At 43.0% G+C, this 27,659-nt stretch overlaps 1 protein-coding gene across 5 annotated transcripts; it reads right to left on the bottom strand.

The window, feature by feature from the left end:
• On the bottom strand, positions 1–27,659 carry DET1 (DET1 partner of COP1 E3 ubiquitin ligase). Of its 5 annotated transcripts, none has more exons than XR_006415542.1 (6): positions 27,339–27,591; positions 24,298–25,489; positions 19,217–19,407; positions 15,110–15,301; positions 9,204–9,547; positions 1–439 (listed from the first exon to the last, which is right to left on the bottom strand). XR_006415542.1 is itself a non-coding variant. In XM_044438697.1 (5 exons), exons 2-5 carry the CDS (start codon positions 25,441–25,443, stop codon positions 9,358–9,360), a joined length of 1,719 nt encoding a protein of 572 aa, XP_044294632.1. In that variant the 5' UTR covers positions 25,444–25,489; positions 27,601–27,659; the 3' UTR covers positions 6,290–9,357. The 5 variants fall into 5 exon arrangements, 3 of the variants coding, with proteins under 3 accessions (XP_044294632.1, XP_044294631.1, XP_044294630.1); XR_006415543.1 differs by lacking the exon at positions 1–439 and adding an exon at positions 6,290–6,500; XM_044438697.1 differs by lacking the exons at positions 1–439; positions 27,339–27,591 and adding an exon at positions 27,601–27,659 and having other exon boundaries at positions 6,290–9,547.

Genomic DNA, 27,659 nt, shown 5'->3' with positions numbered 1-27,659 from the left:
TTAAAGGGGATATAGTTTATTGATCAAGTATGCATTTGAACACAGAAGATCTCCAACAACTCCAGGTGAGGATCTCTTCTAAAGGGCTTGGGAAAGCTTGATCTTGGGCTGAGTCCTTGGGGAGCCACTGTCAGCATGGACATTACTGGACTAGATGCAGAAACCAGGCTCATAGAAAGAAGGTGAATGGTCAGGGCTGCAAAGGACTTCTCTGTAGTATTCAAAGGACAAAAGGAAAGGCTTCTTCACAGATCCGTTCTCTTTTCCCCCATATATTCAGATTTGTACTCTTCTTCATCCTGTAGCCATCCTACTTGAGGGAGCCTGTGAGCAGCTGGTTTGCCACCATCTGAATGGAGTGCTGGACTGGATGGACCATTGGTCAGATCCAGCATGTCTTTTCTTATATTCTTATTTTTAATTCTCAAGCTTGTGTGCCCTGAATGTGAAAGAGTTTGCAAATTCAGTATATCATTATTAAAATTGTTCTTAAAATGAAATGAAACAATATTCTCACCCATTTGTACTAGCTGCTTTCATACAGCTATATCCAGCAGGAAGAAGTCCATGCTGTTCCTGCCTGCCATATCACAGTTAGAGAGAGAGAGAGTAAAGAATAGAGGTGGCACATGTAAGAAAAAATATGTAGAAATTCTAATTCAGCACTAATAATTGAAGGCACAGGAATTTGAACCCAGACTTTGAAGAACTACGTATTTCAGATCTGTACCTATATGGATAAATTGGTTACATCCTCTCACAATTGATTCTTTTTTTAATTGTTCAGTTCCTTATGAAGAAACTTGTGAATTCTGGACAAATCTGTATATAAAACAAACAGAATTCCCACCCATCTCTATTCTTCACACAAGATGTAGGGACAGTTGCCAACCCGGATGGCTCTAGAATTGGACTGGATAAATGCCTGGATTGCAAGGGTCCCAGTGGCTGTTCCCAGTGGCTCTATCAGAAGCAGTACACCTTTCAATAGCAGTTGCCAGAGAACATGAGAGGGAGGGTGCTGTTCCACTCCTGCCCTGCTCTGGGCTTCTGAGATGGGAAGGAGGAATTCAGTGGCCTTGGTCTAACCCTAACCCAATCCTTGTTGGCCTAACCCCAACCCCAATCCTTGCTGAGCAGGCTGAGAGAGTACAAGAGAATGGAGATGGCCCTTTTCTTATAGGGTAGAGAAAGAACCACTGCTTCACTTCTGTTGCCATGCGCTAAGGACATTCCTGTTTTGAAGCAAATCTCTTCTGGTTGTCATGGTTACAGTGATTAGCAAGAGCTTGGTGATCGGCTGGCAGAGGGTGGGAGAGACAGGAGAATGTAAACTACTCTTTCTCCAAAGCACTCTCCAAGGGCAACAGGTACTGCTAATCCCAGCAGTGTTATGTTTTGAGTCTCCAATAAGCATCTGAGAACTATTAAACAGCCAATGTGAAACTTTATACTGGTTGTTCAGTAAGAGCAAAGCAGTGTGTGGCTTTCTTATCTCATTAACATTTAAAATTAAATCTGATGCTGGGAATTTCCAAGGACATCCAGGCCACCTCTGCACCCTGCCTTGGCTTGTTTCCAGTTCGGGTAAAACTCCTGGCAAAACTCTATTGACAATATGCAAAAGATGTGAAACAGAACTGACTGAGAAAAACCCAAAGTGTAGGATAGTTCACAAGCACTAGCTTATAAGGAATCACCACCAAGTTCCAGCAAAGTACTAGCTAACAGGCTTCCTTAATATTACTGCCTCCTCCGACTGCCATAAAATTGCCATTTAATGACCCACAATATCCTGATGGAAAAGTCAAAACTATGGAAAAGTCAAAACTGCACAGGTTTACAGCACCAGCCATTGTCACCAGATATGCTCCTGTGCATAGAACTGTTAAGGGCCCTGCATTTATCTGCCACTCAACAAGAACTGGTGGAAACCAGAGGCTCATAACTTGGGTGACTTCATTATCACAGTGACTTGTACATGATGAAAAGCACTCTCATTAATGCTTTTTAGTTCACTCATTCAACAGCCAGTCACCGAACACAGAGAGCATTTCCCCAATATGTTACCATGGACCCTACTAGTTGGAAATGATGCATGCTGCATGTCAACACATTTGGAAAGACCCAGATTGGAGAAGGCTAGTGTACGTAAACAAGTCTAATTCTACTCTATACCAAGCATGCATTCAGTGAGGCTCTTGAGTGCTAAGAAAGTCCAGTGTCTCTCCATGTCTGTTTTTCTTCCCTTTATGAAAGAAAAGCTCCCATGATCCCCACCCATCAATCATACTGACCTAGGGCTGATGGGAGTTGAATTCACAAGTATCTGGAGAGCATCTAGTGTGCTGATCTGGTGCTTAGAGTACTGGATTAGATCATAGAGGTTCAGGGTACAAGCTTTGCACTCAGCCATGAAGCTTGCTGGCTGACCTTTGGTGAGTCAGCTCAAGTTAGTTCACAGAATTGTTGGGAGGATAAAATGGTGGGTGGCAGTGAGGAAGAACCGTGTATCCCACCCCATATTTCTTGAAGGAATGACCTATAAACAGAACAGGTGAATTATTGTCCTCTTCTGTTCATGCATCTTTACTGCACTGGTTTCATTCAAGCAATATCTAACCCGTGAACCTACAGGCCTCTCAGTCTGAACCTCAAAACTCTCCCCAGGGTACATACACCCCCTCACTGTCCCTACTCCAGGCAATTGATAGTATTTACTGTATCTTATTCTGCCCCTGCCCAACAGTTACAAAGCTGATGGAGGAAACCTTGTACAAACTAGGTCCAAATGTTGTTTGCTTTTTGCTTGCTGAATAAAGGTAGAGTCACAACTTAACTCCACTCTCTTTGCACTCTGGGCACCCCTATTGCTAACCCATGCACTAACAGATTTCAAGCCAGGTAATACAGAGCTTGAAAAAAAGCTAGGTTAAAACAATCACTTTTGGAATATTACTTGTTTTCTTGATTAGATTTTGAAATTTCAACAGATATCTGACTACCATGTCTAGTGATCAGAATGACTGCTTCTTCCTCCTGGAACTCAATTTCCCTCCTGTGTTGGGACCACAATTCTCAGATAAACTCAATGCTGAGGTGCCCGCTTTGAAGCAGATGCACCAGGGTTCAGTCCTCAGCACTGCCAATGAAAGGATCTAAGGCAGCATAGGAGAGACAGCAACTAGATCTTCCGGAGATGCTGTTCACCATTACAGACAGGCAAGATGTACAGACCAAGGGCCTTGAGATATTTTTGGATGTGTGCAACTCATATTATGCAAGGAATAGAGTATTGGTAATTGAAGTAGAATAGCAACTAAAACATTAGTCATGAACCAGCAAATCTCCAGTTTCAAGTATCCCTATAACATTGGGTGGCCTTTTGCGAAGTATCTCTCAATCTCAGCATCCTTAGCTATATCATCTTCCAATCTCAGCTCCCTTCCCCCATACATACCAACCTGACCACTGAGATCTGGGCAGGAGGTCCTTCTAAAGGAGCCATTCCTAAAAGAGGTGAGAGGAATGGGAAATGGAAGGCCATTCTTGGTGGCTACCCTCCACTTGTGGAATATGCCTGGTGCCAATCTTACTCTCTTTCCAGTGCCAGGTGAAAACATTTTTCTGGCATTAACAATAATTTTGACAACTAATTTTAATGTTTGTACTTATTTTTCATCTTACGGTTGTCCCTGCAGTGGATTTACTGGGTTTACTGTTTATTTATTATTTATTGTTTTTATGACAGTTGGTTTTTTATTATTGTATGCTGCATGACCGATTGCTTTTATCAGTTTTATTGCTTGAATGACTGTGTGATTTTAAGTGTTGTAAGCCAGCCAGAGACTCCACTTGGAGTAGGCGTGGCAGACAAATGTAAAAAGTAAAATATGTAAGTAAATAATATGGGGATAATGTGAGGCTGTAGCAAGAGAGTGAAGGGAAACAGAGGCATTGGTGTTTCTGCTGAACAACCAGTTCCATCTGGCAGCAACCATTGTATCAAGCTGAGATGAGACAGAAGGAAAACAGGTCTTCTCATCCCCTTTCCTGGGTAGAGCAACTTTGGGTTTCTCCCATCCTTGGACTGTTCCCATTCTGGCTGCTCCTTTCAGTCTGTTTTCCTTTTACTCCCATGTTGTGTTGTGCAGTGTCTTGTCTTTTAGCTTATAGTCTGAGGGTAGAGGCCGTCTTAGGACTGGTCTTTGTGAGCTGCTCTGGTGCTTCTCTGCACAGTGCATTAATTCTGCATTTGTGATACCTCATTCACAGAAGTTTGCAGGTCTTTTTCACAATGTCATCTTCCTCCAGGGCCTCCCCTGTAGTTTACAGCCATTTCCAGAGGGGTTTTTTTTTAAACAAAGAAAGTCTGAAGTTTTTATGAATTATTTGCTACAGAAGCTTAGTCTATTTTTGCAGGAGCCATCTTACATCATGTAATGGAAGATCTAGAAGTTATGCGCCATCAAGTTGTCTCTGACTTACGGTGATCCTATGAATGAATACTCTCTAAAAGTCATGTCCTTCACAGCCCTGCTTGACTCTTGTAAATTCAAGACTGTGGCTTCCTTTATGAAGTTAACCCATCTAATCTGGTCTTCCTTTGCTTCTTTTGCCTTCAACTTTTCCTAGCATGATGGTTGTTTCCAAGGAATCTTGCCCATAGTATGACAGTTCAGTTTTATTATTGTTGCATCTAGGGAAAGTTCTGGTTTGATTTGATATAGGAGCCACTTGTTAATTTTTCCACCAAACAGGAGTATTTGCAAAGCTTTCCTTCAACATCAAGTTTTAAATGCATCACTTTTCTTTATGTCAGCTTTCTCCACTGTCCAGCTTTCACACCCATACATAGTGATCAGACATACAATAGTGTGAACTATTCTAGCCTCTGTCTCCAATGAAACACCTTTACACTCAATCTTTCTACTTCCTTAAATGCTGCCCTTCCAGGGCTGTCTTCTTTGACTTTCTTGGATGTAGTTTCTTTTGAGTTGACAACTGAGGCAAGGTATGCAAAATCTTTCACAACTTCGATTTCTTGTTAACAGGAAAGTTCTGTAATTCTTCTGTAGCCATGATATTTTGTTCTGTTAATATTCAGCTGTTACTTTGGCCACCTAATGAGAAGGAAGGACTCACCAGAGAAGAGCCTAATGCTGGGAATAATAGATGGCAAAAGAAGAAGGGGACCGCATAGAATGAGGTGGCTAGATGGAGTCACTGGGGCAGTGGGTGTGGGCTTGAGTGGACTCTGAGGGATGGTGGAGGACAGGACAGCATGGAGGAATGTTGTCCATGGGGCCATGATGGGTCGGACACGACTTTGCAACTAACAACAACAATTCCTACTGAACAGAAAAAGAGGAAAACCCTTGGAAGAAAATCCGTGTGAAAGCCACATAAATCCTCCCATGAAGAATGCAGAAGCAGCTGCCTTGATAAAGCACCAAATTAAATGCCTTATGTAGGGAAGACCTGGGAGGATTTTTCTGGCAAACGAGTATGTTAACATGTTTCAAATGATGCTGTTCTTCTTCAAAGGAGGGGCAACTGCAAGGACTGCAATTGGAAAGGGCTTCAGCACCCACCCCCGAACTGCTGACATCTTCCTGCTTTGGACTAAATTCCCAGCATGTCTTTCAATGGGCCACACTTGCTGAGGCTGAGAGTTGAAGCCCCAAACAACTAAAGGATGGCAAGCTGGGGAAGGCTTTCCAAAAGAGGCTATTATGCAACAGGCCAACTAAGGGCAAAACTAGATCTGAGGGGAACATGTTGTTCTAGAGTCTGCTGGGGAAAAGGCCCTCTTCTTCTTCCCTGTCTGCAATTTTGCTGTGGAAATAGACTTTCCATTCTCTCTTTTATGTATGAACAAGGGAAACTTATAAATAAGTAAAGCTGGGTGCCCCTGCTCATCTCTCCTTTAAACTTCCAAGTATCTGGAAGCTTTGCTTCTGAAAGTCTTGCTCCTGGACTAGACAAAAGCCTTCCTGTTCTCGTATCTAGGCATTTTGGGAAAAAGTGAGGAGAAAAAGCTAAAAAATAGAAATGTGGGGGGTTTTTTTACACTGTGTTTTTTAAAATAAATTTACACCTTAGTCTGTAGAAAAGAAACACATGAAGTACACTAATTTTCATGGGGAGGAGGTGCAGAGGAAATACGGTGCAGATAATGCAGCTGTGGACTTGGCTGTGCTGCACAGAGGTAGCTCAACCAATCAACCTCTCCCTATAACCTATTTCATGTTTGCAGCACTTTCTAAATCATCAGGTCCCATGGAAGTATAGTGATGCCAACAATGCTTTTATTTCTTCCCATCATTTTTAGTATTAAGAGGGTGCAATCAATAGAGACCAACACAGGTGAGAAACTGAGTCTGCGCATACCAACACCTGCCATTTTCAAAAACCTTAATCCAAATCTCTACTGGGGCATCTCTTTTCTAATTCCAAGTTCTCATTGTTGCTTCTTCAACATAGGATGTAGTAGTTGCCTACAAAAGTGAAGACAGACATTAACAGCACACTTTCCAGTGGTGGCTTCTCTTAGTTTCCTTGGGATTTTAGGGCCAAACCAGGTGTAATGCTTGGGAGGGAGCATCATACAAGTACTTGTCTGCTCACTCCACCCCAGTGGGGCTAAATAACAGCACTGAAGACCATTCTGATCTGGAATCAGCATGTGGAAGAAAAAGATGGATATCCTCACCTTTAGCACCCCTGCTCTGATCAAAACTAGAGCCAACTCAATAAAGTTTTAAACAGGAAAGAAAAATGGATCACCCACTCTGCATGGCAATGTAACTTAGGAAGGAGGGAAAAGTGATGTCGAAAACTTTCAGGAATGGTAAAGGCCATTTCAGCAAGTAAGTCTGGAGCCCACAAGCTTTTTCTCAACCATGAGGAAGGCTATCAACTTTGTTGGAACTTGGACAAAACACTTGGGGCAGTAGGTTAGGGCAAAGCCACAAGCCAGTGTTCCAGGGCAGGAAATAATTAAGCACTAACACATGTTCCAAAAGTCTTCACACATGAAATCATCCGTCACAGTGTCTCTCTCAGTCTGTATTCTGTATAGATCAACAAAGGAGTAACTTTGGATATTCTAAAGAGGGGAAGATAAAGTGTAGAGCCCATGTCTCCTGTAACTGTGTCTATTTAGAATGAATGAGGCTCACTTTAAAGACAACAGCATTGTACTGTGATAGAAAGAGAAAATGGTGGAAAACATTGAAGATGGAGTATTTGCCACCATCCTGATTGGCTTTAAAGGGGGGTTAGATGTATTGCGGATAAGATTATCCATGGCTATTAGTCATGATTCCTAGGTATTACATACAGGATCTGAGGAAACATGTTTCTGAACAGTCAATAAGAAACACAAGGGGAAGGCTGTTATAGCATTCACATCCTGATTGTGGCTTCCCAAAATTATCTGTTGGCCACTGTGGTAACAGAATCCAAGACCAGACAGGACTTTGGTCTAATCCTATATAGCTCTTATGGACCTAGACCCAGAGCCAACATCTTGGAATAACATCCCTAGTCAATTCTTACACATCCATCTTGCCCCTACCCTACCACTAGTACCATATATTTACAAAAGGCATCAGTTCAGATGCGTGATCCCAAGAATACATAATCCCAAGAAAATGGAGACTGACATTTCCCCCCAAACATACTGAAAACAGGCTGTTTAAAGTAGAAACTCTGCTCCATGAATGTTATCTACAAAAGGCAGCCTGTATTTGAGGAGCAGTGGATGCTCCAAACATCTCCCTATGATCATCTGCCTTTAAGAACCTCCCACTTCTTTGAGATGTTAGCTCTGCCTTCATGTGCTAGACAGATATAATAGGAATGTGAACAGAACCACTTGCAAAGCCATTTGAAGGTAGCATAGGTGAGGGAAAAGAAAAGCTACTATTCAGCTCTTTCCTTTAAACGGTGCCTACAAACAGAACTGCTCCTTCCTAGCACATCTTTTGCACAGCCCAGCTGCTACCACCATGCCATCCAGCACATACCCAAGAGAACTACTCAACAACCTTTCATTTAAGTTCTGCTTTCAGCTCCTTATCATCCAAGGATCCAAAGGTGTCTTCCCAGAGCATTCTTTCCTTTATCACTGGAAATTAAGTGCCAGTGAGGCCAAGGGTACAGGCCACAAACCACTTGTTCCAAAGGGAAAGAAAATCTATGTATTAAAAAAGCAGCTTCAGTCTTGGCTGAGGTGAACAGCATATAACTGAGGGACAAATCCAAACACTTAAGTTACTCAGCCAGGTGCCAGTACCCACAAGGCCTCACTCCCAAGATGCAAAAGCCGACAAGCTCCAATCTGCAAGTCCATCTGGCCTCCCCTCACTCTGGCTGCATAGCACTGGAAGAGCAGGAAACAGTGCACCTCATCATACACTTCTCTATATAAGCTGAATGAGCAAAATGTTTTCATTTTGGAGCATGTGGACATCTTCTACAAGATACACCTTTACATCCTTGCTTCCCTGTGAGATGTTAGCAAAGTACATGAGGTACCATTTTAAGCTGCTGCAAATTTTAGATGGTATCCAAGATATCCCAGTCCTTCAACTTGGCTGGAAGCTGTTGAAGATAGCTGTCTTGGTCAATAACTTCATGGGCCATGCTTGTGCTGTGGTCCCAGCGACCAGCACAAGTTAATGAAGTCATCACTGAGGGCCTGAACTGCACAGCAGCTATTTCCTTTGAGTCATCATCTGCAAACAAAATAAAATCCTCCATACAACCCTGCATAGTCCACCCCTCACCACTAGCAGAACTTGTGAGGCAGGCAGGTTTAGATGGCAGGATGGCTTAGGTGGAACAGGTGCACAAACAACACAGACATAATGGTGGCTTTTCTATTTCTCTCTCCCCATTGAGTCCAAACCACTTTTTAAAAAGATGCCTTTTCAACACAAAACAGTGATGAGACAAATCTGATCGGAGATGCAAAATGGGGAGACTAAACTCCTTGGTGAAATGTGAATGTGCCATTGGACTTAGTTGGTAGTACCAACCTGCCCTTCAGCCCAAAAAATATAGAGTCCATTGGAGCAGAAGGGCTGTACAAAATAAATCTGTTTGGTTTCTATATAATAACCAAAGGACAAAAAGTCTAATAAACATAAAGATGAGAAGCACAATGAACTCTGTATTCATTAACACTCAGGTACCTGTGAGAGCCAAATGCTGTTGGCTAAGATGACACGTGACCATTAAGTCCTCACAAGGAGCATGACTGTTTGGTTTCCTAAAGCAAAAGTATAGCTTTGGTGTGTCCATGGAGAAACACAAACTGTCCACTGAGCATCCCAGACAAAAAGGACACTATGTGCAGCTGTGGCGCATATGGAAGTTTACAACATATTCTGCATTAGTCCGTTGCACTGAAATAGCAAAGGGTTCAAATGGGTGGAAGGTGAATGCAACCAGACGCCGGACTGTGTGATTGATAGGCCGACCCAGAAGTCCTGCTTGGATTTCAAACTTCAGGAGACCAGAATCTCGAGCATAGAATCTGCAGAGGAGGAGGAGACAGAAAGGTCGTGATGCTTGATGTACACTGATGAAACCAATTAAAAGTGAATCTCTTGTAATTTTGTGAGTGAAGAAGCAGATATTTTCAGCAGAATAAAAACAAAAGCAAAACAAAGGTAGACAATAAGGGAGAACTGTGAGAACCAGCAATCCCCAAAATGCAGTCTGGAAAAAAGGAACCTTCACTTTTTTTTTCAGTGGACAATGCCAGGATTAAACTGCATTGTGAGTTAATTGGAGAGGTTCCCACCAAGTGATGCTAACTTGGAAACCTGACTGGAGATATGGCTGTTAAGCACAACAGTCTCCGCTGCTTGGTTGACAGGCATGCAAATAAATCTGGAATAAGAGTGAGACCTGATGTAATGGCTGCAGGTACCACAAAGACACAAATGGCTCCCTGAGACAGAGTTACTGCCCTAGGCAGATTTAAGGGGGAAAGGGGCATCTGGAGAGTTCTCCCTCAGGCAAAAGGGTTACAAACTTCCCACACACCGTCTCCTGGCTCCCCCAACTAGGTTACTTCTCCTGGCCATGCTAGCAAAACAATGCTGGAGATGATAGCAAAAGAGACTTTGCTGCGGTGTGGAACATTATTATACGAAACCTGACTGTATTAATTGATCCTGAAAGGCACCTGCAGTGGCCCTTGTAACAATTAACAATGGTGAGTATTCAACTTCATCGGTCAAACCCTGGTCAACTAACGCTGAACTAACGGCAACCTACAATGAAAACCTACATTCAGCCTTTGATTGTGAATTATTGTGTTGTCTGCAACTACCAATTCTCTATTTGGGGGGACGGACAATGGTGAGTTCACAACAGGAGTGGACAATGCCCTGCAGTAACCAAGACTGCACCTCACCGTTGACCCAAATCCCCTGCAATACATTCCACTGTAGACAAATGCACGTGGAAGGTGTTTCTCAAAGGAGGAAAGTTCAACAGCTGCAGTGTAACAGAGGGACATGTGTGAAAGAGAAAGGCAGGCCCAGTCTCATATCACGAGTTGCCTCCCGCATTGCCCTTCCCATGGTTCCCTGGCACAGCTCCTTGGTTTCAGCTGAAGTGCCCTGCTACTTGAGCGGATCCTATGCACTCCCCGCCAGCAGTCTGCTTTTTCAGTTCCCAGGGCAACCTCTTCACCTGCAGACAGAATGGGAAGGAGGATGCTCTTTCAGTAAGTAGAGGCCCTCTAGATTTCAGTAATGCAGCCTGCTGAATTCCTTACATTTTTTCTAAATGGTCATTGTCCTCTTCCTCCCCTTGAAAGCCCCAGCTAGCCTGACTTTGAAGAGCTGAAACCATCTTGGTAGCTGGCTTTCTAAAGGGTGCCTTCCTCCACAGGAACAGCTGCTGGGGGCGGCAGTGTGGGGAAGGAGAAAACAAAGGGAAGAGGAGCAGGTTCTCTCCAGCTCCTGCCCACCCATGGAGAGTATGGTATGTGGTCTGCTCCTCTCAATCCAATTCAGGGCAATTTACCAGACTCAAGATGAACGCCCTTTAATCTCCAGGATGGGCTCTGTTTAGTATTTCTATGTCTATTTTTGAAAAGTGCTCTGCAATCAGAGACCTTTTCTACAGGCTTACATGCAACAGATAAATTAGACACTGAAATGCAAGATGTGTGTCAATAAGAATAGTCATACTGAGCATTTCCTTCCCCCTTCCACTTGTTACAAAAATAGAAAGTTTACCTGCAAATTGTTTTGCTTCTAAAATGCTCTTAAATAGGTTTCCTATTAAGCGTTTAAGCTTCCTGAGCTCAAGCCTTCCAATATCAACAGGGACTACAGGTATAAAAACAGATTGTTCTCTTATGTCCCTACCCTTTTCCTTCTATCCAAAGGCTCCATACATAGCCAGTGGACTGCTGCTAAATCCCCCATGAGTGGGACAACAAACTGAGGTGGAAGGAAAGCCCTGCAGTCATTCAACCAGCCACTGCCAAGGCTAGAAGATCAAGCAATAGCCCAGCCTGTAGCTGAAGGCACAGGAGAAGAAACACTGTGTGGCTGCAGGAGGAAGCAGCACCAGCATGACAACAGAACCCTAAGAGACTACATGGATAAGACAGGCTGGATCAGGGCCTCCAACAGGATGGGAATTAGGTTTCTGCTCTACTTGAGGAAGTCAAGCCTGCTCCCCTGACAGCTTCCATCAGTATCTTCCCTGCTGTGTCCAAGCCCTGCTTGTTAGCTTCATGGGAGCATCCAGTTGGTTGTTGGGAAAAATAAGATGCTGGACAAAATCATGTGTGGAGCCTCTTTTAGTGCAAGGGCCAAGTTCAACTTCAGAGAAGCACTCAGCAGCAATGTTCCAGCTGTGTGGGAGCCAAAGGTTGAACAGTGGGAGCAGACAAAAAGGATGGAACCAAACATTACCTGCTCCCCAGGCCAGCATAACTATAGCTTAAAGTTCTTGCTTCCAGTGGCTAAGCTGGAGGAAAGGCATTTCATTAGAACAGGGAAAACTGCCCAAAAGCCAGGAAGCCATCAAACAATTGATGGCTGAAAGAAAGGGGGAAGAGAACAGAAGGCATCTGGCGACCCCAGTGGGGCAGACTGTGCCCTCAGGCCTGAGCTTCCCCAGCCCTGACATGGAGGGACCTGTGGTTTGACCCAGCAGGGCTCCTTTTATGTTCTCTTGTCTCCAGACTTTTATCACCCATTCTGCAGATCCAAATTTGAAGGCACTGATCATTCTTACATTAAAATGGAAGTGGCAGAATCCAGCTTCCCTCAGGGGCTATCTTCAAAGAGATACATATAGGAAATAAGTGTTGGCACTCTCACCCTCCCCAAGTCTTTCACAGGTTATCCTTTTTTTCTTTTACAGGTACCAGAGATTCCAGTAGCATGATTACAATCTCTGTTTCGATATAAGGCTGGTCACTCATGATAGCTACAAATTATATTCCCAGCAATAATCATGTGATTTCAAATGGAAAGTAAATTTTTCAGATTTGGAAGTTGGCAAGATTTCACCTTTAAACATCTATCACTTCTGAACTTCAACCATGGGGGAGAAGGCAAGAGAGCTAAGTGCTTCTGGTTTATTTAAAGCTAAGCAGGGTCAGGCCTGGTTGGAATCTGGATGGGAGACCCGAGTCCTGCATTAAGCATATAATTGAACCCAATGGCCTGGTAGGCCTTTCCAACTGTATGACTATGATTTTAAGGCACAAAATGTTAAGTATCAAGAACAATGCAGACAGGCAATAAATCCATTAGTTAAGAACACTCCTGATTCAAATATCAGCATTGCCACAAACTAACTAGCTGGCCTTGGCTATTCTCTCTCAGTCTCCACTTCTTCAATATTTATTCACTATTGTTCATTCAATTTATGCCTTATCTTCCTTTCATTTAAAAACTCCAGGTGACTAATCACATTAGCCTAGCCTACAGGGTTGTTGTAGGATTATAGCAACAAAGTATATGAAATGTTTTGAATAACTAACATGTATTATATTAGTCTGATGATTACATTACACCCTACGGGAAATATTATTGTTCCTCAAAATGAAAAGGACAGTGAGACTCACAACAAAACCAGAACAAATAACATTTGAAGCAGATATGATTATATTGGCCTGCTATATAGTCATCCCAGTACAATTCAGGTGATACATTAAACAGTGCATCATATGCCATCAAACGAAGGGAAATAGAGGAAAGTCTTAATTTGGCACCAAAAAGGCTATGATAATGTTGGCACCAGCTATGGTGCCATTTCACTATTTCACAGGACAACATTTCACTATTTGGAGGCCACTACCAAAAAGGGCCTCTCTCCTTTTGCCATCCTCTGAATCTCACTCAGTGGAGGTTACTGGGCAGGGGAGACACCATGTTCAGTAACAAAGTCGCACTCGCTCCAACAGGAGGATCTTTGGTTTGGAAAGCAGTCAGCAGAGATACAACACCTATTCAAGAGTCAAAAATGCCCCTGTCTTTCTGAAACCCCAGTGGCTGAATCAGGAGAAGGTGGCTACTTCCTTTACTGCAGAAGTCTATCACTAGGAGCATCTTCAAAGTTGCTGCCTTTTGTTCGGGGAAAGAAACCCTACAGACAAAGGACTGCCCAGTGGAGTTTCACAAATCATTAAGGGCTGCAACAAGAAATAGAGTTCAAAAATACTGTTAGATGCATCATCAGAATAAGTTGACTCAAGATGAATAGAGCTACTTAAGTACATGATAGGAGTGGTTAGACTTAAAACTGCTTTAAAATGGAAAGCAGAAGAAATTTAATTACTGAAGACTGGAAAATAAGTCAGTTGATTAAGTAGTAATGGTAAGACTGACTAATTATGTAGAAAGAGAACTAGCCAAAGAAATTGGTAAGTGGAAATAATTTTACACACAACTTCTTTTTAATGGAGATAACAACAATGAAAAAAATTGTAAAAGAGGGAATAGAACTTGAAGAAATTGTATGAGATTCGAAGAATCTATTTTAATTAAGTACAAAAAATGTGACTGAGTAGAAAGGATAGTAATTGTTTATTTACAGTGATCTTTCTTAAATATTAGACATTTTCTGTAACATTTGTGTCAGAACCCTTGGTGCTTCTTTGTAATTTTTATTTGCATGCTTTTCTTTTTTCATTTCTTTCTAAATTTGACTGTTATTAAAGTATTTTTTTTTTAAAAAAGGACAGCAGCAAGAAAAATACCCTAAATAGGGCTGGTGGAGGGAATGGAACACTTATGATTGGAAGACAACAAGAATATTATTGTCCCAACACTCCCCAAGAAGTGCAGTGACTGAATGGGAAAGTCCTGGCATATCTGTGGCCAGGAGAAAATGATGCCCTGCACCTCCCAAATATTCTCGATGGTAATAAATGGAAAGGCTTTTGAATCACTGCCCATGTCTCCAGGAATCAAGGCCTGGAGTGGCTGAGTTGCATCAGTTCTTGCAAATGTCACTGATGCTGCAGCAGGCGGGATACAAGCCAGCAGAGCTGAGTTTGGCATCTCTGGCTCCAAGATTCACTGAGGAGCACAACGGGATATTTGATAAGATGTTTGATAAAGGTGAATTTCTGCTCATAATATTTTTTTTATTTACTTCTATTACTGAAATTCTTCATGTTGTTGTTTATGCGCATTCATTTAATAGATTTGTCATGGCCCTTGACCAGTACAACAAACTTTTTGAATTGATAAGATGTTTCAGGGAGTTCCTGACTTGTAGGTGACTAAGGGTTCTTTCCCTGCAAGAACTGAAAGAATTGTGCATGGGGCTGAACGTTTAGATCTCATGTGAGATATGTATAATTATACTTGGTAAGCAAAATCTGTTCAAAAGTAGCCTGCCCCTGTTCATGGTGGCCCCATTTAGCTTTCACACTTCCAGGGTAGCAGCTGCAGTTGAAATGTTAGGCAGAATGGAGAGATTATTTTATGAAAGAATCCTAAGTATTTTGCTAACCGAGCTCCCTTTTACTCATTTCAAAACACGGAACATGTACAACAGAGTCAAGCATTCAAACCCTAAATGCCAGCAATCTTCAAGGCATTCCACATACCTGATAGGGTGGTCACCACATGTCTTGGGACGCTCCATGACTGAAACCCACTTGTCATCGTAACTGAAGAGGGAGAGGTCAAGGTAGGGGCTGCCGCTATATGACTGAGCGCTGATTGGAAGCTGCCCCAGCAACCGCCGTACGGCCTCTGTGTGTCCGCCATACTTTGCATTTACAATAGTGTCCTTGAATCTGAAGCAGACAGGGAGACAGAACAGAGATGAAAAGAATGAAACAAAAATCATTCCTCCCCATCCAAAAATGCATGAAATTTTAGCCTTGGAAAAAGCAGAGGTGGAAAAGCCTAAGAAAAGGCCCAAGTTCATGAAAGAAGAGGAGGGACTGGAGTTTAGACAGCGCGCATCCTTGTTACTCAGGAAGCAGGACTGTGAAGTGCCTCTTCACAGCCTTGGGGAACAGGTTGACTATGGAGTAATTTCATGTATGTTCCTCTGAAGAGTGCCAACCAGGCAAGCATTTCTTAGGTCAATGGCTCATCCACATTTTAATCAATAAATTGGTCAGTGCAGTGTTTTACAAAATGTGCTCCCACAGGGAACCCTACGCTGCCTTGAACACAGCTGATCATGGACTCCTCAGTGAGAACATCAGTGACTACACCAGAGCTTGCCCACCATCACTGATATCACCCCCTCCTGCAATGCACAGTCTCAGGATGAGTTCTAGGTATGCTGCTTCTTCTGGGCTAGGAGACTTATCGTCTCAGTTCATGAGGGGCAATAATGAGGATGAAGAGACACAGGCAGAGCTTCAAACAAACTGAGTGGGGGTCCTGGAACACTTTTCACAATCTCCTGCAACACTATTAGGGTTTCAGATTGAAGCAGATGCACCCAAGGATCGCTGCAGACAAATCAGACTGGAACACATAGCCTGTTGCTAAACAGTTTGGAAACCACTGTAGGGGTTAATCAATTGAATGCATCTGCATATTATCAAAACTTTGAACTAATTTTATGAGATGCTTTCTTCTAGAAGAGATGGTAATAGTTTAGGCTGCAATCCTATAGCTCATTACGTTGGAGTAAGCCCTATCAAAATCAATGCGGCTCACACCTAAGGAGACATGACTGTATTGTCAATGAACCAGAGCAAGACGAGGAGCTTCTGGTTCTCCAGATGTTGCTGAACTGCAACTCCCATCAGTTCTAGCCAGCATGGCCAATAGTAAGGGAAGACAATCCCACATCATCTGAATTGCCATATGTTCCCCATCCCTGAACTAAAGCCATAATACATCTTTCTAAAAAGCAACCTTTAATATATTTTCTTGCTATTTCAAGTAACAGAACAGAACCAACAGCCTTAAAAACCAAGCAAGCCTTGTTCTCAAATCACAGCCTCACTAATTAACATTGACTCCACCAATCAGCTCTAGCCTTAGTTGATTAATCTGACACTTAAACCTTTTAAGCCTGCAAGAATTTAAAGCCTGTGCAATAAACTGGCCACTTTATTCCCCACTGGCATATGTGTCTTGTCAGTTTTTTGGAAGTAGGTTCCAAACTAAACTGATATGAATTGGCTTCTACCCAAGATCAGAACCCCTAAGTTACATGATATGGTGGAGATCAGAAATAAGGAAAGGGATGGATTGGTAACACATCACACATCAATCTACATTCTGTCTATGAGCTATATGAAAGCTGAAAAGTTTGGAGCTACAGGTGGATATTCTAAGACCAAAGCATGATGTTGAAATCCATCCACTACAGTCGTTATTGTTCAGATTATACAAAGGAAAAAAATACAGCAGAGGGCAAAATGTTTTGAAGAACAGTCACTCCTTGACAATCTGGCCTAAAAATTCCTTTGAATTTAAACAGACTCCATTAAGAATTCTTGCCTTGAAGATGGGAGAGAGCACTACACCCTTTTCACTAGACTCAGTTCGCAAATAATCGATATGCTCTTTGTTGCCCCTCATGTATAAGACATCTTCCTCTCTCATGCTTGCCACATCTCTTTCAAACTCCAGCTTAAACATAATGCTTCTCCTGAGACACTGAAGCATTTCCTGAGTTTTCCTTTCTACCCAAGGGTCAGTGCAGTAAAGTGGTCAGGGCTGGGGACAGCCAGCTTCAGCCAGGGGGTTCAGTGGGTGACCATGAAAATTGAAGATGATCATTAATATATACTGGATTTCCTTGCCTAAGAAAATGGCCTTGCATAGACCACCATCTCTTAGTTTAAACTTCCTCATTGTGATATTGTAAGGATATCACAGGTACTTGGGGAAGAACCAGGTACTTTGGTTTCTTCGGAAGGAAATCGAATAAAACTGAAATACAACTGATGAGCAAAGACTATAGACATATTAATTTACTCAGCTTCATCCTGTTGTCTCTATTTCTCTACATCAGCAGATCAAAGCTTAGGCCAGCATGCCAATCCACTCTTCCAAGGTTAATCAGATAGCCATACTTTTTTGCAGGTGTTCCTCCATTCTAAAAGGTTAAAATGCCTCTCTTAAGGCTTAGTTACTAACAACAAAGAACTTCAAGCTAATGTATAAAATCACAGAATATTAGAGTTGGAAGGGGCCAATGAGTGCAACCCCCAGCAACTGCAGGATGCTAGGTTACACCATCCCATTCAGATGACTCTCCAGATGTCCCCAGTAAAGGAGAGCCCACAACTTCCCCAAGTAATAGATCCCATTGTTGAACTGCTCTGACAGTGAGAAAATTCTCCCTGGTGTCTAGTCTAAATCTGGTTTCTTTTCACTTGTTTCTTATTCCATGTCCTGCACTCTGGATTGAATAAGAAGAGATCTCATTCTTCCTCTTTGTGACAGCCTTTCAGGCACTTGTAGAATGCTATCATATCACACCTCAGTCTTCTCTTCTTCAGGTTGAACATGTCCAGTTCACTCAATCTTTCCTCATAGGCCTTTACCCCCAGTCCCTGAATCATCCTTGTTGCCCTTCTCTGTACTCTTTCCAGCTTTTCTGAATCTTAAAATCGTGGGTGACCAGAACTGGACACAGTAACTGCAGATAAGGTCTGACTAGTGCTGAATATATGCTACAGATTTCCTTCAGACCATTTGCCTTTGATTCCACCAACCACTGGAATGCAACCCCCTTACCAACACAAAGATTCTTTGAAATTTCAGCTTGACCCTCAGGATGAAACAGGTTCAACAGGTTCAAGTGGTAGCTAAGAAAATAAAGGCACAATTCTACACACGTTTACAATGAAATAGTCCTTTTACTTCCAGCATGTCCCAGCCGACCATGATGGGATTTGCAGGACATTCTTCTGTCATATACTGCATAGGATTGTGCCTTAAACAGTGAAGCAGGAATATAACAAGCTCCATTGTATCAGGTCAGACTATCTGTCCTTGCAGCCCAACACTGTCCACTCTCAGGCAGAGAACAGACACCTGCTGACTGATCCTTTTTCAGCTGCTAGGGACTGAGTGGGGCGGGGGGGGGGGGGGGCTGTGTGCATACAAAGCAGGTGCTCTACTCTGAGTTTCCTTCCCCAAGTCCCTGGATCAAATTGCACCTCTTGATAAGCTCACTAAATGACCATATGCAACCCAGCTCGCCTGGGTTTCACCATTTGCAAGATGGGGACAATAATATCAGTCTGCCTTACAGAGCTGTTGCAAAGAAGACCTTTAATGTATGCAAAGCACCTGGAACTTAAAAAAAAGGAAAGAATTTTAGACCCAGGAGCCAAATCTGGCCTCTCAGGGATTCCCCAAATGACCATACTCTTTTCCTTTCCCCCAGCCACTAATCCTTTGATGGTTTTCTGGATTTTACATAGCTTATTTCTCATTCTAAAAGGCTGATGTGCCTCTTTTTAGATTTAGTCAGCTTCAAGTTAAGAGCTTTATGCTACAATTCACTGATGTCTTTGGTGCTTTGGGCTCCACCCTTCCTACCCCCACCACACTCCTGGAATTGCGGCTTGAGGGCTTTTCCAAAATGGAATCCATCCGTTGGGTTGAAAGCACTATTTAGAAGCTAAATGTAATTTTCAAAGCATCACTTCCACTAGCAGCACCAATAACGAAGTGAATTAACTCTGAAGACTGACTAGCCACCCTGTGCCATCCGAAGAACTCACCGACGTTGGATCTGCCTGGCAAAGTTGTTGCTTGAGGCCGAGCAGGGAAACTGGACCACCTCGCTGTGAAGTGTGGCATTTCGGAAGAGGTCACAGAAGTTCTCAAAGAGTTCCAGCAACTCATCTGATGTGTTCTCAAACACGGCAATCACTGCGGTTGTTACCATGTTGTACACAACGAAAAATGAAGGCTGAGAGGGAGGAAGCAGAATTAACTTCAGCAGAATTAACTTCAGCAGATTTCACAAGAGCACAGGCAGAGGCCCTGTTGGCAACTCCCCTCACCAGCCAGTTAAATCAACCAAGGTGATGCTATTTTGTGGTTGGATAGAAAGATTCTGTATTTTGCCAGTCAGTTCATTGTATTTTCCAGCCAAAATCAATGGGTACCAGATTAACTATGCTATTAACTGCTATCAAATTATTTACAAAGCAATGTGAAATTCCTCCAATTCAGGTTTTGTTTTGTTTATTTCAACTGGACACATCAGTGTTCCTGTTTCCTTTCTCTGCCAAGCTCGTTGCTGTTGTTTTTTCAGAATGGCAGATTTAATTTTAGCCCCTGCTGGGAAGTGATTTTATAAGCCAGGTGGTAGCTGGCAACCAATTATCCCCCCACCATATATGCAGAGAGGTGAGAGTTAGCAGGTCTTATGGGGGGGGTGCGGTTGAGGGCACTTATTTTCTTTTCCTGTCTTAGTATTTCCAACATGCCGAGATGAGCCTTTTAAAGTGCATTGTGCTCCACTGCTGCTTGTAAACGGTGTATCCTTCAAAGTCTCCTGCTGCTGGGGAAATGAAAGACTGTGCACCATTAAGTATTGCTTTTGAATTGCTGGCGTTCTTATCCAAGAATGTCCAAAAGCTGCAGTCTGGTTTTGCAATCAGTCACCTAGGTAGTTGTGAAGAAATCTTTGCCTATACTATGGAAAAAACATTAGGATAACATGTATGTCTACATGTTTAAAGACTCACTGGTTAAGTTGGCACACAATATAGCATCTTGGAAATCCTAGCTTTCATTAGAAAAAGTTTCCAGTCCACATTGTTGAAAATTATATTCATTTAGAAAATCATGACAAAAATCAATTTAAAAACTCCAGGACCATTGACAACATATCATTCTTCCCCAAGCTAATATCCTCTAGATTTGTTGGGACTACATTGTTCATTATAAGCTAACAGGACAATCATGCAGGGGGCACTTAAAAACACTGTTTCAACAGGAGTTAAAACCCACAGAAGTGAAAAGCCTGGAAAAATGTAAAGGTGTCTTCCTCATGCATAAAACAGAAAAGAACTATTTTCTCTGAAGTGTGTTCCACTATTGGACCACAACAACTGTTAGCACCCTCTATCAACATCCATATTACTAGAGCTGAAGTAGCTAGGCAGCAAAAAGTGTGGCCAGGAGTGCTTTGTGCGGCTCAGGTTGTTACGCCACATGTATATGTTCCTTATAAGGACATATGTAGCCATGATGAACATGGCTCAGTTAGGTTGGATTGTAACAATGCCTGGGGCTACCTTTGAAATTTTTGGAAGCTGCCATCGGTCCAGTACTTAGCAGTAAACATGGTGGCCTGTGCTTACTCACAGGATCCCATTATAGCTGACCTCCCAAGGGCTATACTAGTTAATTATATGCTTCTGGGAACCATTCAAAGTGTTAGCAATGACCTTTAAGGTCCCGAATGGCTCAATGTCCGAGATAATGCAGGGATCGCTTCCTCTCCTAGTAGCCTCTCTATGCCCTAAGGCCTGATGATCTAAAAAGACATGACACACAAGGAAAAAGGAAGGGAGAAGGAAAGAATTCCCTCAGCAACTGTGATGGAGTAATGCTGTTTTCTTCCTCTTCTTCATCTGTACACTTCATTGCAGTGGCTGCCAGCAGAGATGGCTGAGAGACATGATGGCAGAGTAGAGCATAAGCAGGCTGAGGTGAGAGCAAACAGACTCCCACCCACCCACCATGCCTGAATCATAAGCCATGTCAGGCTTGAAAGGACAACATTTTGACTTGTACTCAGCAAAGCACCAAGGCCCTTTCCTTATAACAGTCCTAGCTACCAGAGAAGACTATCAGAGAAGGCAGGGGCCTGAAGCATCTTCTCACTTCTCACCTTTCCCTGCTCTCCCATGAAGGAGATATCAGTAGATGAACCAAAGCAGTTGGTTCCTCACCAAGATTAACTACAAGCTAGTTGGGTTTTTTTAATTACTTAATTTGGGAGGAACAGGATAAGGTGCAATTTTAATGTTACTGCCCAACAGTTAATAATAATAATTCCTCTCAAATCAACAGTGGAAGATGCCAGAGTTTCTGAGAACCAGCCTAAACCAGCAAGAAGAATGTACATGTCTCCTTTCATCAGGCAAGCAGCTATTCCATGCTCCTTTAGCTTGCCTGGAGCTTCTTCTCTTTCCCAAGAAAGATGTTCCAGCTTTCACTGACTTTTGGGACAGCTACTTCAGGGAAACCTTTGGGTAGCTAAACCATCAGCCACCCACCTGATCAGCTACAACTTGCAGCCAAGTTCTTCCATAACCCCAAGGTTTACATTTATGGATAACAGAAATTCACCAGTTCTTTGAAGCATCCATCTTTGTTTTCATCCTTGCTTAAGCTAGAAATAGTCATCACTTGAAGACATGCTGGCAAATGCTACTTTCTGGTCAGTGATGCAAAACATACAAACAAAAATGTGCAGTTGTTTGCAAAGGGAAGTAGTGAAATGGGAGACAGGCTAAAAGAATGCAAACAATATTAAGCTTGAAGGCCAACAGCAACTTGAATGGAAATGCTAGGGCCTAGATAAAAACAAGCTGTCCAGAGACAGTGATGAACGGCCTATACATTTCATAAATAAATAAATCAAACAGAAAGAGGGTGAGTCATAAAGGGCCTCCCGAGCCATCTAGTCTGAGCCCTGGCTCCAGCCAGCTCCGCTCATGACATGCCTACCATGTGCATGTTTAGCCTATCCTTGAACATCCTAATCAATGGGGCTTCAACCATAGCAACCTATTCCATACCCTAGGGATCCTAACTGTCAGGACGTACTTCCTGGCATCCAAAAGGAACAAGAAATGTCAGTTTTATTTTGAACATCTTGGACTGATTTAATAATTGGGTCTGATCATCAGACCCAGGCTGGACAGCAAACTAATCATTACAATATACTAATGAAAACATCTGGCTGATTGCTTCAAGTAAGTGCAAAAAGATCAACTTTCCTCACATCTGCAGTAGCTACCCATACACACCTCTTTGTAATTCTCCCTCTGAATTTGCCTGCTCAATACAGGCTTTCCCTTCATGCTTGCTCCCCTTCCTCCTTCCTTCACCTGTCCTGCCTTCTGTCTCAGATCATGGCAGCTGAGCCAAAAGCAGCCAGAGATCTCTGCCTGCCCCAGCCACCATTTGCAAATCAGAAACTTCAAGCTGTCTCTGCAACATCCTTCAGATACTCTAGGACCATATCAATTACCACACACAAAAAGGAGAAGAATCTGTCAATATTAAATTATGTAAGGAGTCTAGCTATGTGAAACAGCAACACCCCTCAACCCAACAAAACATGCAACTCCCAAGAGGAATTTCCCAAGCTTGTGCTACACTACAACTTCCAGCATCCCTAGATATCCTGGCCATTGCCGAGGTTGTCTGATAATGGTGGTAGGTATAGTGAAATGCATTCGGAAGGCACCAGTTTGAGGAAGACTTGGCTAAAGTAGGATGGTGTAACGTGGTGTTACCCTCCAGCAGAGGGTTGGACTTGATGGCCTTCATGGCCCCTTTCAACTCTTCTATTCTATGATTCTATGAAAGTGTTTAAGTCTATTTATACAGACTACATTTCTATACTGACCAATAACCAAGGCTCTCAAGGCAGTTTGCAGTGGTTAAAACCATGGAATCCAGCAACGCAAGAAAACTTCTTATAAAACTTTTTAAAATTCAAAACTACAGTATAACAAGAGTAAAAATGGCAGTGATGTAAAGATCTAAAAATAAAGGCTTAAAATAAAAATAGATGCACTTGAAATGCCTAGGAAAATAAAAATCAGAAAGGAATGACAATAGCAGGGCCATGATAGCAGTTATTTATAAAATTATAAATGCAATGAAGTAAATGGATGAAAGAGTTATTGTTTTCTCCATGTCTCCTAATGCCCCCAAAGCACCCAATGAAACAGATAGGCTGCAGATTCAGGGCAGACTGCTTCACATAACACATAAGGAAGATACGGAATGCACTGCCACAAACCAAGACAGTAGCCACTGATTAACGCAGCTTTTAGAAAGGATTAAACACACACAAGGAGGATAGGTAAGCCAATGTATTCTGGTACAATCGATGCAGCATGCGTGTGCTTTTAACATGCCATTGTAAGAAAGGGGTGAAGGAGAAGACATCAAGGCTGGCCAAATGGAAGTTTCTTGATCAGCACCAAAGTAGCTCTGAAAAACAGTTGCTGGAGGGCTGCTGCCTTCATCCCTGAGTATTACAATAATTACCTGGCTGGTCACTACGTATCAGGGATGGGAAGTCTTTCTTTTAAACACACAATCTGAAGCAACATACTGACCAGAAGCATGGACTGCAACCTGGATCCCTCCAGATGTTTTGGATAATAAATCTCAGTAATTCTAAACAGCGTGGCTGAGCAGCAATGACAGAGGTTGATGGAATGGAAGAAGTAGCAGTTCACTGGCAGGACGAGATGCTTTACAAGCAAAAGTTCCTCAATTCAATCCCTGGCATTTGCAGGAAGTGCAGGATAAACACTCAGTTGAAACCTGGAGAGCTGCTACCAATCTCTGTCAACAGCACTGGGCTAATGGACCTATTTATTTATTTAGTTAAGACATCTGTATGCCATCCTTTGCGAAACCCTAACCCTAACCAATGGCCTGCCTTCGTATCAGGCAAACTGTTATGTTACCATGAGTTATAAGCCAAGACCTCACAAGGGACCATATGCTGGGGAAAGCTGGACTAGAGTATTCATAAGCATGAGTACAGACTTCAACATCATGTTAGGTTAGTCTCCCACAAAGGCTGCAGCCTTACCTGTGAAGGGTCTGTCACTCGTAATGTGACTACATCCTCACTTGTGTATTTGATGAAAAGATGGTTTTCATCCAACAACTGCATCTTCCACATGCGCAACTGCCTCAGCTGATCAAAATACTGAAAGAACCTCCTTTTAGCCATGGCACTCCCATCCTGCTCTGCACGTCGCCATAAATAGACCAACAGTCTATGTTTCAGGGAATTTATGAATGGCTCTTTGTATGGATTTGCCATGCCTGTCTGAGAATCACGTTGGACCTCTGGATAGACTGCAGACAGTGTGAGGAGGTCATCCTCATAGCAAAAGCGCCCAATGGTCCGTACGTCAATGAAGGTACCCTCAGGTGTTACCTGAAAGACATGTATTGTTTGCTGCTGCACAGAGAGAATGGCCAGGATATTCTTATACAGGTAGAGTCCTTGGTTGTGGGACAAGATGATTTTATCACATTTGAACGTCCTAGTGTCACACAGCCTGCCTGTGTGAAGGTCTATGATGTGCAAAGAATAATCTTCCAAAGGAGACCTGGGGTTAGGGGTCACTGATTCACTGTTGCGATAAACCTCAAAAAAGGGAGGGTGGGGTTCCTCAGGCAGATAGGCAGCAGAGCCAACAATGACGTAGCGGCAATCGTCTGTGAACAAGCTACATTCGCGGTTCAAGTGCTCACCATTGGAAGCTACATTGGTAATATGAAGGAGGACAAAGAAACGTTCAAAAAGTCGGCCACGGATGTTGATGGACCGCTGATCGTTACCATTAGCCAAGATCTCCCCATCATAGCCCTGGAGGAGGTCCTCTGCGGCCTGACATCCCTGATATTCATAGATCTCCAAAGAAGTCTGATCTGAGGAGAATGCAATAAAGTACCTTCCATCAGGGGAAAACTTTCGTAAGAAACAAGGTGGTTTTTCAACGTTGACCACAGTAAAATTGGGAAAGACATTCTGGTGGAAGATACGGACCTGGTGCCAGTGGGTCCCTGTCTTGCCCGATGTGATCCTTCGACGTTCCAAACGGTAGATGACATTCTGGTTCTGGATACGACGAGGCCTGATGGTTGGGGCCTCATGATCCATACTATTTTCTTCAGGCTGAGAACATCCCAGAATAGTGAGAATCAGACAGATTCCAAAAAGCATATCATGCCGTCAAGGAGAGGCAAATGTGGATGCTGCAAGAATTGGGCTGCAGGGAGAAGTCACAGGAAAGAGAAGTCAAATCTAGAGTTACACATAGTATCTATTTCCGATTATACTACTGTTCTCACAAACAAGTTAATCCTAAAATTATACTTGCTATGAGAAATGGAATAAGGTGACACTTTGGTCGATGAAACTTATGCCACAATCAACGTGTCCATTTTTAAGTTGCCTCAAGAACCTTAACCCATAAATTTGTAGTGAATGCCAGAAGAAAGACTATCTGGCTGCTGGCCAATGTCTGTATAAAAACAATTAATGTGCAACGTATAACCAGCCATCTGAGCTACATCATGCTTACAAGTATTGGACAACAAATTTGACTAATATACTAATTGTACGTGATTTAAAATTTGCAAGGGGGACTTAGAAAGCATGAAAAATCAGTCCTTCCTGTTCTCGCAGTCTTACACTGAATTAGCAACAATCTGGCCTGACGGGCCAGAATATGACAGCGCAGATGTACCAATTGATGCAGGGTATATGATCCCAAGTGAAACATGAACATTCGCTTAGATGACAGGAAACTATTATGAAAGGACATGTCCATCATTATGCAATGTCATTACTGCAACCAAAACTACACAAAAAATTAAAAGGGAACAAAAATAAACAAGCTCTCAAATGCTGATGCTAGCAGCAGGCCATAACACTCAGATACAGACAAGATATACATACTGCTGGCCAGAAAGTGCTAAGTTTGAGGATGATACTGAAAATCAAAGAATTATAAAGGACTCTGTCTTATAAAGGTACTGACTTATTAATCCTCCATACGATGATTTAACTAAGTATCGTGGTCTCACATAAGAGCAAGACACTTGCCACAGTAAAACTTCCATCCTCCCTTGAATGAGTTCAGGACTCCCCCCAAATGTTTATCCCTGGGGCTGGCAATTTTTGGACCCTCAGATACTGTGGGACTATAGCTTGAATTAGCTGTCTAAAACCTCTGTAGGGCAGCAACTTGCACACCCTTGTTTTATTCTCATGACTGTGCTAGGTACATTAGGCCAAGAAACACTAACTGGCTCATGGACATCCAGTCAGTGGCAGAAGTCAATCTAGGTCTCCTTGACCAAAGCACAACTACTCAATTTAGTGTCTTACGAGGATCAGCATGATTGGACAGCAGATGAAAGTGAATGCGCTCAGAAGAGCCCATTGCGTAACAGTAGGCATTCCCCAAGAATGGCAAGAGCTAAGAGCAGACTTGGCTTCTATTAAAAAAAGACCTCCACAGCCACTTGTCACATCATGGTTCTCCCTACCAACCCAAAAACTTGTCAGAGGTCAGATGGATGCACTTTTCAATGGGAGTCAAGTCAACTCAGTTCCCCGTATACAATGCCCAATGTTGACTTTTGTCTTTTATACAGAAGTGTGTGTCACCCACTCACAAAGCAGTTTGGTGTGGAGGGAGAGATGGGTGGACAGGCAGAGGAGGAGGAGAAGGCGGGCAAGAAGGTGGTACAAGCCAGTGAAGCAGTGGAGTTAGTGAAGTGGCAGCACTGGTTTCTAAAGAGAAGGTGGTGGTCAAGAAGATAGGAAGACAGTGATGGCTTGTGGGTGGAACAGGATGGTAAAGAGGGAGAAAGCCACTGGTAGCAGCATGCTCAAGAGCACAATCCAAGCACACCTGAGGCAGATTCAGAAGCAGTGCAGGCAGCCTTGAAGAGAACAATGGGCAGAGATCAACAAATCATGCATATACACAGTGGGCAACCTCATCAGCGGGTCCTTCGGGCTCAGAGAATCTTTCAGTTATTTGATGGGCTTATTTCTCACAGATTACGAATTGGAAAGAGCTACTCCTTCCCCGCTAGCTCAGATACTTAAGGAGTAGGACTAGGAGATGTCTGGAAGCCCTTTCCTGGCGATAAATGGGCATCTCAACGTCCTTGCTGTTGGGAAGGGCAAGGGCCACTGCGAGGGGCATGGAGAGAAGCACAGGCTCCCTCCCTCCCCTGCTCCCCACGCGCGCACTGGCTTCAGCGAGAACGAAGAAGGCGTCGGGCAGGAAGAGATTCCACCTCACCAAACCTTCCCCGCCCAACCCTCACGAGGCAGAACAAGAGCCCAACTTCCATAACTCACACAGCGACGGCGCCCGCCGCCATGTTTCCGCTGAGGGAGGAGGGCTGGGCATAACCATA

Source organism: Varanus komodoensis, unplaced genomic scaffold (assembly GCF_004798865.1).
Source record: "Varanus komodoensis strain SLA01 unplaced genomic scaffold, ASM479886v1 scaffold33, whole genome shotgun sequence".
Classification (NCBI taxonomy): Eukaryota; Metazoa; Chordata; class Lepidosauria; order Squamata; family Varanidae; genus Varanus; species Varanus komodoensis.
Note: the sequence above shows the minus strand (reverse complement) of the source record. Positions and strands in the feature narration are given on the sequence as shown.